The sequence below is a fragment of the Enhydra lutris genome, unplaced genomic scaffold (genome assembly GCF_002288905.1).
Source record: "Enhydra lutris kenyoni isolate GAN:26980312 unplaced genomic scaffold, ASM228890v2 scaffoldscaffold50, whole genome shotgun sequence".
Taxonomy (NCBI): Eukaryota; Metazoa; Chordata; class Mammalia; order Carnivora; family Mustelidae; genus Enhydra; species Enhydra lutris.
The window spans coordinates 80,451-95,701 of NW_019154134.1; the positions used below are offsets into that span (position 1 = coordinate 80,451).

General features: G+C 46.4%; 1 protein-coding gene across 4 annotated transcripts in view; it reads right to left on the minus strand.

Moving 5' to 3' along the window:
• The window catches only part of LOC111156878 (diaphanous related formin 1), an 87,190-nt gene that overhangs the window by 2,545 nt on the left and 69,394 nt on the right, over positions 1–15,251 (minus strand). For 3 of the 4 annotated variants that reach the window (XM_022518004.1, XM_022518002.1, XM_022518003.1), the window contains 9 exons: positions 14,980–15,078; positions 10,981–11,075; positions 10,606–10,707; positions 10,140–10,379; positions 9,877–10,006; positions 9,066–9,190; positions 8,287–8,451; positions 8,024–8,159; positions 5,849–5,935 (listed from right to left, as the gene is read on the minus strand). In XM_022518004.1, coding sequence (XP_022373712.1) covers positions 5,849–5,935; positions 8,024–8,159; positions 8,287–8,451; positions 9,066–9,190; positions 9,877–10,006; positions 10,140–10,379; positions 10,606–10,707; positions 10,981–11,075; positions 14,980–15,078 — 1,179 coding nt within the window. Of the gene's footprint in view, positions 1–1,040; positions 1,097–5,848; positions 5,936–8,023; positions 8,160–8,286; positions 8,452–9,065; positions 9,191–9,876; positions 10,007–10,139; positions 10,380–10,605; positions 10,708–10,980; positions 11,076–14,979; positions 15,079–15,251 lie in introns of all 4 variants that reach the window. The other variant, XM_022518005.1, reaches the window with a different exon arrangement.

Sequence of the window (15,251 nt, forward strand, 5' to 3'; positions counted from 1 at the left end):
CTCCATCCCTCTCCCCATGCCCACACGCCCAGCTCTTTCCCACCTCTTCAAGGGCCCTATGAGGTATGTATGTGGCTGTGAGGTGGGTGGGTCAGGAAAGGTATATCAGGGAAGGCAGAGCTAGGGTCAAGGACGGGCCCCTACAAAGAAATCTCAGCCCAGTGGGCTAAGGGATTGTGAAGCTCCAGTTGTCATCTTAAACAGGAAGAGAAGAACCAACCAATTCATGAGTTTCTGGTCTAACTTCTGGGAGCCACCCCTAAGACTCTCCCATTAATTTATGGGATGCAGAGTTATGGCACCAGTGTCTTCAACACAAAGGCAGTTTCTTGGGACTCTGCCCAGCTCATGCTCTCTGCCTCTTCCCATGCCCTACAAACAGCACAGAGAGACCACATGTACACCAAGAGGACCTGCCTGGGATGAAAGAAACCAGACACAAAGGCCACATGTGCTAGGATTCCATTTCTATGAAATGTCTAGAAGGGGCACATCCAGGGAGACAGTAGATTCATGATGGCCAGGGAGTGGGGGAATGACTGCTCATGGGGATGGGGTTTCTTTCTGGGAATTAGATATTATTCTGGAATTAGTGGTGATGTTTGCAAAAACCTGTAGCTATACTAAAGACCACTGAAGTATATACTTTAAAAGAGTGAATTTTAAGCATTTGATTTATACCTCAAAAAACCCTGCTTGCTGGGTCATGGGAAAGATGAATGAAGAAAGCAGCGCCTAAGCATTAAAGAAGCAGGGACAGGTGAAATGAGCCTAGCCCTCCCGGAGGAAGAGGGCAGGACGGGGGCAGCCTCAGGACATGCACAGGAAGGCAAGGTCCAGAGGAGGTGGTCAACAAAGCGCCTGGAATGCCTGCACCTTGTTTAGACCAGCAAGCAGCTCATGGCAGGGTGGAAGCCAAACAGGGTCAGCTTCTCAGCAGGGCTGCCAGTTTCCCCAGAAGTGGAACGCAGCACCACTGTGTGCACACATCAGAGGCCGCCCGCAGATCAGGGAGCACTCGGCATGCCCACAAAGGTTACCAATGTATGGGTTTCCTCCTCCTCCAACTCCTCCTCCCAGGGGCACAACGGACTGTCTAACAAGAGGAGAAGGCAGAGTGAAGGCCCTGACCAACCAGCACAGGGGCTCATCATCTGGTTCCAGGGGGAAGGAATGGGACCCAGACTCCAGGCCGTTCACACAAACCACTCCTTGGATTATGAACACATGCTCTGGCCTCAGTGACTGAAAGGAGAGGAAAAGGAGCCCCCACTGGAAGATCTACAGGTAGATGCTTCTATCTTCTTAGTCTCTCCAGCCAAGTCTGGAGCCAAACCTGTGCAGTTTCCACACAGGAAAGCAAGCACATGGCTTGCACCCTGCATTTACATTGTCTGCACCTAGAAAGTCACTTAGTTTCAGCTTTTTTCTGAAGGACTCCCTTCTCTAGGACCCTACTTCTCATGTCCAGAAAGGCAGTGGCTTGGTGTCACTTTGGTGTTCCTGTGCAGTCTCTAGCAGTTGAGAAAATACTGCCAACTACTTGTGTGTGACTGAAGGAGTGTTTAGGCTGAAAGAATTCCTGATTCCAGACCCCAGAAGAAAAAGAACATCAAGTCTTCAGAGACACCTGTCCTGGGCAACATGGGAAAAGTCAGAGTTCAAGTGTGGCATGTCTTGTGGTGTTTCTCTTTGATTTCTTCCTTTAAGAGGACACCAGTTATACCTCATCAAGTACTATTTCTACATTTTCTAGATTCCAAAAGATTTTGATGCATTACCAAAACTAAGAGTGGATGGTAGGTAGGGAGAAGACCAAAACTTAGCTTTTAAGCCTAGGGACGGCCATGATGTGGCCTAAGGTTAGAACCAGAAATGAGAAAGCTCTTAGCTGGAATTGGAAAGAGAATCAACAGAACGGAAGAATTCCGGTTTCTACTTTGTCTTCAGGGCTACAATTATACTCAACAGTTTGAACAATCCAGAGAAAGTGACTCTTCCCCTTTTTTCCCTAGCTTGGGTATTTAAGACTACTGAAAAGTAGCCACAAAAGCAGATACATAATTTGACTATATTAGATCAGGGAGGATTATTAACTCACAAGAGAATGTGTCACCGTCTAGTGGGGAAAAGGGAACCATCCTGAGACACTGGTCAAAGCTCTCTGAAGCCAGATTCCTAGATGTTCTAGGGTGGGCTAGGATAAAAACACCGGCAAAATCTACCAACCATATATAACACCAGTACAGATGAATCAGAAAAAGGTTAATTTAGATTTAGATTTAGATTTAGATTTAGATTTAGAAAAAGACATTTATAAAACAGAGGCTAGAAACTGCTCCCAAAGAGGAAGTGTTCTTGTTCATAAGCTTCCTTAGGGGAGAGGAAACTAGGACAGATGGGGCAGTCATTACTGTCCTTAAGAACTCATTACTGTCTAAAGTCACCTAATTATACTTTCTGTCCTATTTTCACAGAAGCAGAGTGAGAAGAGGTAGTGGTCTAGGAAACATTCTTCCCTTCTGTAGACAGGTAGTCATCAGAAACTCACTGGAGCAACTGTACCATGTCCAATGCGCGCTCTACTCAAAGGTAGGAACGAATACCTCTGGCCTCCACAGAGGGGTCACTGTCCTGTTCATCAAGGAGGCTTAGTGGCCACAGCCCTGGACTTGGAATCACAAAAGGGGGGCCAAAGTTCCTCGCTCTAGCCTCGGCCAGCTGTATAGAGCAGAGCCAGCCAGAGTTTCTCTGGGTCTTAATTGCTTTCCTCTATGCAGAGGTCAGATGCTAATCACTAGAGGTCTTCAGACACTCTCCAGACTCTTAAGGTTCTGGTTAGTGGAGGTGGAGCTTAGAGGGAAGGAAAGGAAGAGAAAGACCAATTTCTTCCCTTGACTTTTATCTCAGTGAGCAGATGGCCTATGTATAAGAGGCCACAATTCAGACATGGAGATAAAGTTGAGTCATTAAAACCACACGCTGACTCAATCATCAGCTTGGAATAGTAGCTGTGATACAATCACATGGATTCTTCTCTTTGACACTCAAACCATTGTTCTCCCACACCCTGCAGATCACAGCAGCTTAACATGTCACTTTTAGTGAACCAGCCCTGATAGTAACTCTCCTCTTCCAGCGCCTCAATGGTGCTTTGTATACTCTGTACTCTGTCTACACTCCCTCAGGTCTCCAGAGACCGGAAGACTTTTTTTTTTTTAAACATGCCTTTAAGTCCTATGGAAAAGGCCAGTGTCTTTGAGGCAGGGACAGCTGCTTCCCAGGGACTGAGGAGGGCTGTGAGACAGATCTGCTTGCTAGCGCTTCAGTTTTTTGGCTCAAGGCAATCGGCCATAGGGGAGAGTCAGAGTTGGTGAAGGAAGGAGTGGACCAGCTAAGTCCAGTAGCCACTGAGGGAAACCTGCAGCCTTTACAGTGAGAGTAAGGCCTTCTGAGTCCAGCCTCTTTCCTGTCTTAATTCTACTGTCTCTGGTCAAAAAAAAAATTAAAGCTAGAAAAGACTCAAGAGACCATTTTAATCCAACTCATGAAGAAACTGAGTCCCCAAAACTTGTCTGAGGTACCCTAGACAGGACCAGAGTTAGACTTGACTTGGGGTCCTTTGGTCTCTACCTAGCCTGATGCTCTTCGGATTGTGGTAGAGTTTTTACATTTAAAAGCACGAGGCCACGTCACTTCACAGCATGTGAATGTACCGCCTCAGCAGCATACCAGAGTAACCAGAAAGGTCTTCCTGGGGAGATGCTTTCAGATACGTTTATCCCTGTTCTGTGAACCTACAGCCCAGAAAGATAAGATTACAGGATGGAACCAATTTAAAAAGTATGCACTTCTCTGCTTCCCTTAGTATTTCCTAGTATCCGTCTCCTATTCCTTCTTGCACTGAGAACAGCACTTTGACTAATTTAGATCTTCTGCTGAAAGGTCATGTTCCAACAAAATCCCTGCTTCCTCTGCCTGTGAGTCCTGGTTCCCTCCTTGGGAAGAAGCAGAGAATGGGGCCTCCCCACAGAGAGGAGCCGTTGATGTCTAGCTGCCTGTGTACAGGAAGCATCTGGGATTCTAGTCCAGTTTCAGAGGAAGAGGCTTAAAAAGGGAATTCCCCACCAACAGTCAGATGCAGGTTGGCATTTAGCTGAGAGAGTCAACAGTGAGATGCAATATACTTTCATTTGGCTGGAAATGCCTAATGTAAGGCCACATTGGCAGGGGGTTGAAAGCATCTCATAAGAACCTTTAAAAACTAAACAAATACTACTAGCTGCACTCTACCCAAACACCAATCTATAGGATTTAATGCACTATGCCAGGAAATTCTAAGTCCATCATAAGCACCTCTCCTCTCACTACAAAGCCTGCCAAGAGGATGCCAGGAAATGGGGAGGACTTGTAACTAGGGATTCTCCTATTTAGGGAAGGTTCGGAAGTCACGCAGAAGAGCCGTCAGAAGGGAATCTTCTTTTGGGAATTCAGAGTACGGGCTGAAAAAGACAGCAACCTTTGGGACATTAAGTTTATGGGGGTTAGCATGCTCTACACGCTTGATCCAGAGGATCCCTGTCCAGGCTATGACAGTATTGGAAGCCCTACAGAGGCCAAAACAAGCTACAATATTCCTCCTTCCAATAACCTTAAAGCTCTTATCAAAGAGATCTACAGAACAGCCCAGGCAGGCAACCGGAACACAGCTTTCACTCTCTCGAAAGTAGAAACCCTTCATGACTGCCTTTTCTGTTATTCCCACCCTTCAACCCAGGAAAGAAGCTATCTCTCCTAGTCCAGAAGGGCCCTCACTAAACACAACAGTGCCCTCACCCACCCAAGGGATAGTGTTGGTTGTAGTACCTTTTCCTGGACCAGTCTCTTGGCCACTGTGTGCTTCCTTCTAAGGAAGCTTATCCACTGATCCTTCCCCACACTAATGCCTGGATCACTTGTCTTCTTATCCCCATAATTCTTTTTTTTTTTCCTTTTTTTTTTTTTTTTTTTTTTAAGATTTTATTTATTTGTCAGAGAGAGTGAGCACAGGCAGACAGAGTGGCAGGCAGAGACAGAGGGAGAAGCAGACTCCCTGCGGAGCAAGGAGCCCGATGTGGGACTCGATCCCAGGACGCTGGGATCATGACCTGAGCCGAAGGCAGCTGCTTAACCAACTGAGCCACCCAGGCGTCCCTTATCCCCATAATTCTTAAAGGCTCTGACTCAACTTAATCCACTGAAATCTTCAGATGGTTGGGAGAGGAGGCTGTGGGGAAGTCAGTGGGGAAGACAAAAAGCACTGCAGGCTAACCGCACCCAAGGAGGGGGTAATTCTCAGACAGAGACAGTGTCTTCCATTGGACTGCTCCTCTGTATTAATACATTTGAGGATAACGATGCCTAATCTCCTCTATCTTTTCTGCTTGTGAAGTTGAGAGTAAGGGCTCTTGATTTTTTTTTTTAGGGCTCTTGACTTTTTATTTCCTACATCTGATTTACGCTTTTAGCTCAGTTTTTGTTCATACCTGCAAACACCCACCCAAATCTGTGTCCTGCACCATGGTTCACTTGTTCCGGGTTTCTGCTTCAAGAATGGGGAGAAGTACAGTCATCATCAGCTATAACAGATCTGCTAACAGATCTGAAGACCCAGTTCTCCAAGTCCACGCTTTCTAACATGGGAGGTAGAGGACTGGACAACCCACTCTTGATGCAGGGACTATCGTGAGGAAGTTCCTAAACCCTCAGAACATCTTTACCTGTTCTTCAGCCCAAGGCAATCAGGACCAGGAGCAGAGAGACCTCACCCCTTCCACACGCCCAGGCTGGGCTCCATCTGCTTACTTACCCTGACGGGGTCCTCTCTTCCGTCGGAATGCTGCACCTGTCTGCAGAGCTTCCAGAAGACTGTCCATCACACCGGTCTCATCACCCTCTGTCACGAACAAAGACGGAGATGTAAGCTCTTCAGCCTGAGCAGCATACAGTGTTAAGTCCCATGCCAACTCTATGACTGTTGCCTGGCTTACCCCTGGCCCACGGTGGCTGAGGACTCAGAGCAGACACAGGGCTAAACCTCAAGCCTCACAGCCCATGTTTAATTGCATCTGTTGGACAGTGGTTAAAAGAAAAGGTTTCACTGCCTACTAATCAATGTAAACCTTGGAATATTTCCTTGAAGTACGTTCTTTCCCAACCCCCTGGGGACTAGCACAGAGAACTGCAGAACTGCCCAACTCTAATTCCAGGTTAAGTATAAAGACTGGGAGTATGAAATTAATATGCAACCATATCACTTGCTCTTTATCCTAAAGTGTTTCACTCTAATTCCTATAAACACATCAGGGACAGCCCAGTTCCAGTTTCAGAGCAGGGCTGAGGAAAAAGAAGACACCCACCCCACGGCTGAATTTTACTTAAGTACTGCCCCTTGTGGCTGCATCTTCCAGAAGCCAGCTCAGCATGTAGGAGAAGCATCCTGGCTAGAATATAAAGAGTTAATGTAGAGTCTCTGTTCCAGCCTGGCTCTGTTTCCATGGCAACAGCTCTGGGTGGTGAAATCTGAAACTGAAATCCCAAGAAGCCTGCAGGCTGGAAGCTACTGGGCTGGGCTCACCGCTCCCGGCGCCACCTGCTGGCTGAACATCACCAGTGCAGCTGACCTACATTCCGACCTCATTTGCTTGCCTTGGGGACCAGGGCCAGGGCTTGCTGCATCACCAGATAAGGGGGTGCAGCCCTCATCCTGTATCTCCGCTGGACTCCACCTTAGCCTGATGCCTCCTAGACAGTACCTGGGGACAGACACTGGCCACCAGGGGAGAATGGGGAAGGGAAAGGACACTAGGGGTGGGCTTCAACAGCATTAGTAATAATAGAACAAATCTGTGGCTTCTATATAACTAGATCCCAGCAAAGTATCAAGAAAAGAAAAAAAGGGAGGCTGTTCATCTCCTTCAGGTCACTAGTTTTACCGCAACAGGAGCTGCCAAAGTAATATCCTTGGGAGCAAGAGGTGTGAGAGCAGCTCTGGCCTCTTGTGCTCAGCAAAGCACTTTGATTCTTGCCAGACTTGGCAGCTTTAGAACCCCTTTAGTTTTTTATATATAAATTCAATTAGCCCACATACAGTACATCAGTAGTTTCAGAGGTAGAGTTCAGTGATTCATCAGTTGCATGTAACACCCAGTGCTCATGACATCATGTGCCCTCCTCAATGCCCATCACCTAGCTACCCCACCTCCCCTGCCCTTTACTTAGATAGCTCGTAGTTCCTCAGGTTCAAGAAGGGTGGCCTCAGCTCAGTGCCATGCACAATGTATGCTATATTCCTGCTACCCAGAGAAGGAGCAGAGGGGGGCAGGGCATCAACAGCAGGAAGGCAGCAGAGACAGGAAACAGAAGGCAGTAATTGAGCCCATATGTTTCAACAAAGACATGCTTCTGGTAGTGAAACAGATTCTGCTAAAGAAAAGAGAGTAGCCAGTTCCCATGCCCCCTTATCCAGAAGTTCAGTCCTTTTATAACCTCATAGGAATGCGCAGTTTTGCTTGTACATAGTGTGTACGACTGTGTGGAGGTACTGAGCACACAGTACTTAGTGCAAATAAGCAGACAGGAGGACAAGCCACCAGTGAAAGACAGGAGCAAAGCCAGGAAAACATTTTGGGGAAAAGAATGAAAGATGTAGTAGATGGAACAAAAATGGGCCAGAAGACCATGTGGCCAGGCAGAAAAGTACACGTTACAGGAATACTAAACCCACTGGGAGATGAGACATAACGCAGGAACTAGCAAAGGCGGGGGGTGGGGGGGGGGGTGAGCATGGAGCACTGGAATGTACATGCAGGGGAGCTGAGGTTCAAGTCCAGTGTCAGGCTCTTGGAGGTAAAAGGCTGCCAACAATCTTTTGTCAGGAGCTGAGCTCAGACATGAGCTGTTCTCTCTGGCCTTGAGATTCTAGGCAGAGAAGTCCTGCAAATGTTCCTGTTTCAGCCCATCAACCCTTCTCCTCGCTTCTTACCTGCATTCATGTCTATGAGTTGCTCTCTCTTCTGCTGCTTCTCAAGCCGCTCCTTCTCTGCCTTCTCCTTGGCTAGTTTTGCTCGACGCATCTTTTCCTCTGTCTCCCGCCGCTTCTGGTTTTCCTTGACTGCTTGCTGTGGAGGAAAGCAAAACGAAACACGTGGGCATGAGTGCACTTCCACATAAGCCCACCCCCCAGCAAGCCATGTGGAAAGCGAGAAATGTCCACAAAGGATTCAGTCAGCAGTATCCCTGGCTCACCACAAACATATTCTTGAAGTTGTGCAGATCCATGAAGAATTCTTCCACCGACACCTTCTTGGGGTCAAAGAGGAAGTAGTCTCCCAGCTCCTTATAGAGGGCCTCCATGTTACAGTGCATCAGCCGTAGCTTGTTATACTGCTCTTGTGCGTCCCTCACGAAGCTGTGCGGCCAGGGAGTCAAGGACCAAGGCCAGGAAGCAGACCCACTGCTCTGGCCCAGAGGAGCACGCAGAGACGCATGCTGGCATGCACAAGGATGTTCAACACGACACTGCTTGTAAGAGCAAAGGCAAGAAGCAATCGAAATATCCAGAACAAGAATGGAAAACTGTAAACCATGGCTCACCTACAGCAGGCGTGGCAGTAACGTGGCTCCGCACATGCTGCCGTGGGGTCAGGGCCGAGAGCCAGGAGGTGCAAAAAGCAAAACAACACAACACGGTTTTTGTTTAGAATACACTCCTGAGCTGAAAATGAGGAGTCCAGTGGCAGTGGTTAGGAAGGGGCGAGAAAAGAGAATACGTGCGTTCGTGTAGTGGAGACGGGGCAGAGGGCAAGGGGTCAGGGAGGAATTTTGGTGGTGTGCCTACCACAACAATGAGAATGCTCTCAAGAACTATGTATATAATGAAAAGAATTTTTTTAAGAGTTTTTTTTTTTTTTAAGAAGGAAAAATTCTCTACCCCCAGGTCTCTCCAGCTGTCCTCCCTCTGGGAAGTCTTCCTTCCCTTCCCAGCAAGCATCCTAGGAACTCCCTCCTCTCGTAAGAAAGGATATAGTCATTTTTTCAACAAACTTGTCTTTCTCATCTGTGGCAGCTGGGAAATTCTGAACATCACGTTCCACATCAGAAATTTGTTTCTTCATCTGATCTAGGTTCTTTTGCAAGTTTTCAGCAGAAACTAAAGGAGAAAAAAGAGAAAGCAAGAGTTATTCCCAGTCCCCAGACCCTCAGCTTCTGGTCGTCAGGGCGCCGCATCAGTGCACATGGTGAGCTGCAGCTCTCAGGTCCCCTCCTCCAGTGGTTCCAACACATCATATTCTTCATCTTTCCACTTAAACTGTAAGTTACTCGATGCCTGAACCTCCAGCCTCAAGAAGAGAAGCTTCATTTAATTTAACAGGAACCTGTGAAAGCCCCTAGGATCTTGGTCTCATTTATTTTAGAGAGAGTTTGGGAGGAAGGAGTTGTACACAGCAATACAGAGGAAGGGCAGAAATCTGTTCCCATTTCTACTGAGTGCTGCTTTTTCTGTGCCTCGTTCCAAGACGGTGAGGCCTGATTTTTGTCAATCTAGTCCATGCTTTCTCAATAAAAAGAACCACTGACCTAGACTAAAAACACTTGCCTTTCTTCCAGTTGTTTTTTTTTTAGCATTTGGTGTTTCCCTAGGAAGGGAAAGAATGCTTCCCACTTCTATACACGAAGACCTCCCTTGTGCCTGATAATCCTCTTTGCTGTGGCCTAGACACTGTGCCTCCACCCTCTCCTGCTCCCATCTAAGATAGGCAAATGAGAATTTCCGTCCCAATGCAGAGATTTTGGGGGCCTGGAACGGCCTTCTAGCTGCACCTCAACCTGCCCTACCTCGGCTGGCTTTCTCCACATGGGCAAGCTCATCTGGAAACTTCAGGACATCGGGATAGTCATTCTCACACAACTCAGCCAAGAAGTGCAACAATGTCATCTTCTGATCTGTGGACTTGGTGTCTCGAAGCTTGGGGAAAGAGGAGAAACGTGTTAGTCCTGACCCGCCCAAGACCCCCTGAGGCCAACAGCAGTTTGCCACATGCTGCCCACAGAGGCCAGCGGCCTTCCCCTCTCCATTCTGCTCTAACCACCTGGCTCACCTTACAGAGGAAGCTGATGTTGAAGCCAAAAGCACCAGCATTCCTGGAGCCAGCATTCATGTAGTTTCCGACAAGCAAGGTAATCTCCAGGAGGCTAGAGAAGCTCTCACTCTTTCGTAACTCCTCACACGCGGCAGTCACAGAAACGATCTCTGGTTTAATATTCTCCACTTGCTCACTAAACTGTAGCTTGAAGAGGATGGCATTGAGGCGAGGCCGCAGGCGGGGCACTGTGCCCATCTGGTGGGGAAGACAAGCAGTTCCAGTACAGCCAACAGGGAGAGAGCAAGTCAGAAAAACATCAAGGCTTGAGCCTCGTGTGGGAGGCTGTGAGTTCCAGAGCACCGAACAGAGAGGAAGACAGGTTCAAAATAGACAAGAGGCGAGAAGCAAGTGGCCCAGCTGCTCTGGGGGAGGAAGGGAGCAAGGAGTCCGAGAAGAGCTTCTTGCCACAGGCCTCACTCACCACCACACCAAACTGCTCCGACTCGGCCAGATCATCGTATTCATCCTTCAGCTCAGAGAGCATTTTTAACTGCTCGGGCTCTGGCATCTGCTTAATGAGGTTCTGAAAGAGAGAAGGGATGGTCTCAAAAGCGGTTAGCTTGAGCCTTTCAGTCCCCCACTCTGCCCAAGGACCACAAAGAAGAAAACAGGCTGGGGGCTGGAGCAGCTAGTGAGATGGCAGGACTTTTGAAAACTACACCAGAAATAATCTAACCACTGGAGAGATGGACGCTGACCCAAAGCCAGCATTCTGTAAAGTGCCAGTGCTAAAGACCATGGCTAGTGCACCACGACATGAAGAGCCAGCTCCTCAGACAACAATCTTGCTCCTTACCTGGATCATAGATTCCGTCAGAACACTCTCGTTCACCTCCAGGATGACATTCTTAATCTCCTGATAGGCCATGCGGAAGGAACCCAGAAAGATGGCTGCCAGAAAATGAGATATCAAGACATTCTTCTCCGTTTCCTCTCCCTTCCAGCCTATTCTACAAACCTCTGCTGGACTATCTGCCTAAGAGTTTTCTTTTAAAGTCACTATCAGAAACCTCTACCAGCTTTCCACTGCCTGGGTAGTTAAAATCCAAGTTCCTGAGTCCAAAGTCTACGGTTCCCACCTCCCAGGTTTCTCATGAACGCCCACATTCATATCAAATGCCAGCTACCCTGTTCCAAGCACCACATTCTACAAACACTGTGGCTCCTGGCCTTTGCTCGCACAGAAAGATTTTGATCTTCTCTCTCTATATACATCCAAGATACTCATCCCACTCTATTTTCAGTTTCCCACGCCCATGACTCCATCCTCAAAGCTGCCACTGCCTTCAAATGCTCAGATTCTTAAATTGCCATATCCTGTTCCCCAACAAACACTTCCTGTCTTCCAACTCTCTAACTAGTCTCTGCAGTGACCCTTAAACCTCATCAGAGCAAGCGGTGACCATTCCATTTTCTCCGAAAGTACGAGTTCCACTTTGCCTTCTCTCCTTCACCTAGACCCTACAGTCTATAGCTTTGCCAGTCTCTACTATTACTGCCAGCTCTGTTACTACTGCTCCTATTCCTGTCTCCTTCTCCTTCCAATTCCTGGTCAGTGAGCCCTGTCATCTCCCACCTTGCACCTGGGCTGATGAATACGGCTAGCAAAGACTCTGCAGAGCACAGTTCATTGGAGAGGCACCAACAACAGTAGTTCTACACAAGGCCCTCTTAGAAGCTCTTCCAAAGTATCCCCATTCTCCCAACTGTCCCACTACCCATTTTTTAAAAAAAATTCTTGTTCCTCTTCAGTGAAAAAGAAAAAATGAAGCCACTAGTCAAATTACTTGCTAAGTATTCTAGTATTCACTGGGGGCTCTGAGCTGGAGCCAAGCCAGAAAAGGCTTGGATAAGGACTATCTGGAATTACCTAGAAGAAAACTTCTGCCAACACTTGTGTAAGCTTATCAGTAACTACACCCACGTACTCATCCTTTTCTTATATTTCAGTAGAACAGGTGGCCCTGAGGACCTTTTCCTTCAGCATATGCACATAACCAAGTTTCTACTATCTTAAAAACAACCCAAAACCCTGACCTGATATTCTTAATTACTAACTTCTTTCATTCACTTTACCATGTTTTAAAAACACAACAGTCTATTCTCTTTCACTTCCACAGCTCTTATCTACTCTCCTGTCCCCAGTCAATGAAAAGACCACAATTACTTACGGAGATCACAGATAGAACTTAAACATAATCTACATACCCGATCTCATTTAACCCTGTTGCTGATATCCTTGTATGTTTGTATTATTAGCCCCACTTGACAGAAAAGGAAACTAATACTTAAAAGTAAGCTACTCAAACCCCTACACTGCCAGTATGGGTTGGAAGCATGATTTAAATACTACAGGAGGCTCTGTCCTTACCTCTATGCTATACTGAAATTCTTGCTGAGGCTATGGACTTTCCTCATGCCAGATCCAAGGGATACCTGTCCTGTCCTGATTTTACTGCTCTCCGGTCTTCATCTGATACTGCTGACTACCCCCACTTCTTAGGACTATGTCATACCATTTTTCTTGTTGCTCCTTTCCAGCCTTTGAGTTCCCTGCCCTTTTCCCCCTTCTACTTGCCCCTGAAATATTAGTGACCTTCAAAACAAACTCATGGCTTTAGCTATGACTAATATGCTGTCTCCTAAATTCCTACCTCCAGCCAAACCTTACTCCTGATTTCTATGCCCAAATGCCTAACACACCCATCCTTCTGGAGAAGTCCCAGCACACCTTAAACTCTATCCTACAAGTCATCATTTCTACTTACCACCCTGCCACCTCTCCTTCATGTTCAGTACCCACCACTCTTCCCCAAAAAGACATATTACTGCTGGCTGGATCTTCCTAGTTCAGTAAATGGTATCATTCTCTACAGAGTGATGTAAACTGAAGAAAACATCTCCTTCATTCCCTCAGCCAGTCACTAGGTTCCATTATTTCTATCTCCTTAGTATCTTCTGCCTTCCTACTCATTCTCACTACTTTAGTTTCAGGCCCTGATTCCTTCTCGCCTAGTTTAAAGTGAGAACATAATTCATCTCTCTGCCTACAGTCTTCCCAGACCCTAGCAATCCAGCCTGTGTCCTTCCCCAAGTAGCCTTCCCCTGAATTACACAGGGTCTATCATTCATTTTCCTGATTAAAATACTTTTAAGAAATTCCAAGGCCCTTCAGGATAACACAGATACTTCTTAGCCTAAGCCTGTCAGAATTCTTGATCATCTAGCTTCTATCTATTTCTTGAAAGCTTTTCCTGCCACTCCCCGCCCCACGTATGGCCTTTACAGTGTGCCAAATGCACTGCCACTCCATGTGTCTGCGTCTTCATACGTGTTGATTCCTCTGCTGGAAACAAGCCAGCCCTCACCCTTCTCTTCACTCCTGACTCATCGTTCTTTCAACTCCCGGTGAGCAGTACCTCCTTTCGAATGACATGCTCCCTCCAGTACTGCCCACACGTGATTCAGATGCCCCTTTCCCAGGGCTCTTGTCCACATCCTAGCTCACCTCCAGCACAGCACTTCGTCTGTGTGGTTCCCATTATTTATTTTCCATCTGCAGCAGGCACATGCTTCCTGAGGACCGGGACTGTGCTTTATTCAGCTTAGTGTCCCTCACACATAAGAGGAACTTAATAATTTCTGAATCACCACATTACATCTCCTAGGCCATCCTCCCCTAAACAAATCTCATTCTCTCTATGAGTTCTGTTTTCTGTACTCTTTTATCAGCCAGCTGGAAAGAACCATGTACTAACCACAGTCTGTTATCACTTTCTAAAATAAAAGTTACACACGTTTTCTGTTCCCAGAGAGAATCTTGAGAAGAGAAACCATCTCACATCACTTTGATCTCCATAAAAAGACTTACCCACAGACAACATTTGGTAGTATATGTTGTCCATGATCTAGGCCTATACAGCAAAGAATAATGTAAAGGCTTACTGTTCTCACTCTATTCCCGATTTTACTTATGGGTATGTGTAATCGTTTCCTTGTGTGACCTTGGCCAAGTCACAATATCTAAACTTTAGTCTTCTCATTTGGAAAAATGGGGACGACAGCCACACTGTAAGATAGTGAGCAGGTTTCATGGAATACATACCCTTTCAACTCTGGAACACATGTCTCGTATGGGCCTAAGAGAGACTGCAACATGGCAGAACCTCAAATATTTGTTGAGGAAATGTTTAAATCTCTATTACTCAGCATAAAGGAGATCAACAGCCAAACAAACAGAAAATGAACATTCACCCTGATCATCAAATAAGTACCACCTGTAACATCTTTGCAGAGAAGTTTCTGATCCGAATTTGAGAAGTGCAGGATTTATATTATTTATTCTAAGCCAAAAAATTATCTTAGATTTAAGTGAAGTCAATCCAGTGCCTGCATTTAAAAGAAGTACTTAAAGAAAGAAGGAAATGCACAGTGGCTAGACTATCCTGTGGAGCCAATGGAAACAGTAATGGCTTTGAAATAAAAAAAAAAATCTGAGGTTCCAATCCCATACCTGTTTCTCACTACACCTATGGAACTAGGCAAATTCCTAAAACTCTTAACTACTGTTAGCATCATAGAAATTCGCCTAGTCCGCTGTTAGCGTCTAGTCTTATAGCAAACAAACAAACTTGCAGTGCTACTGAGGAATTAAACAAGATACTGGAAGTTCACACTCCAATGCCTGGCATGCATCAGGAACTCAACAAATCAAGAAACCCTGGATCTACCAAAATTAAGCTTTTAAAAGAACCCCTTCCTATTTCAAATAGTTGGGATCACAGAGAATACTCACAGAGATTCTGGGCCGTCTTTGAATCCAACACCTTTAACTCTTTTACTTTTTTCTTTTGTACAGATTTCTTTTCTTCTCCACCTTCCTGATCCTTCTTGGCTAGTAAGGGAAAGATGAGAAAAGCATGATTATGGACAAGCCACATTGGGGTCTTACTGAACCACTGTACCAGCCAGCCTGGAATGCCTCCTCACTTCCTATTAACAATGGTTTCCCTATTGTATTCCTTCTCTTTAACTGGCCACCCTTCTATTGTTGACATCCACCTTCAA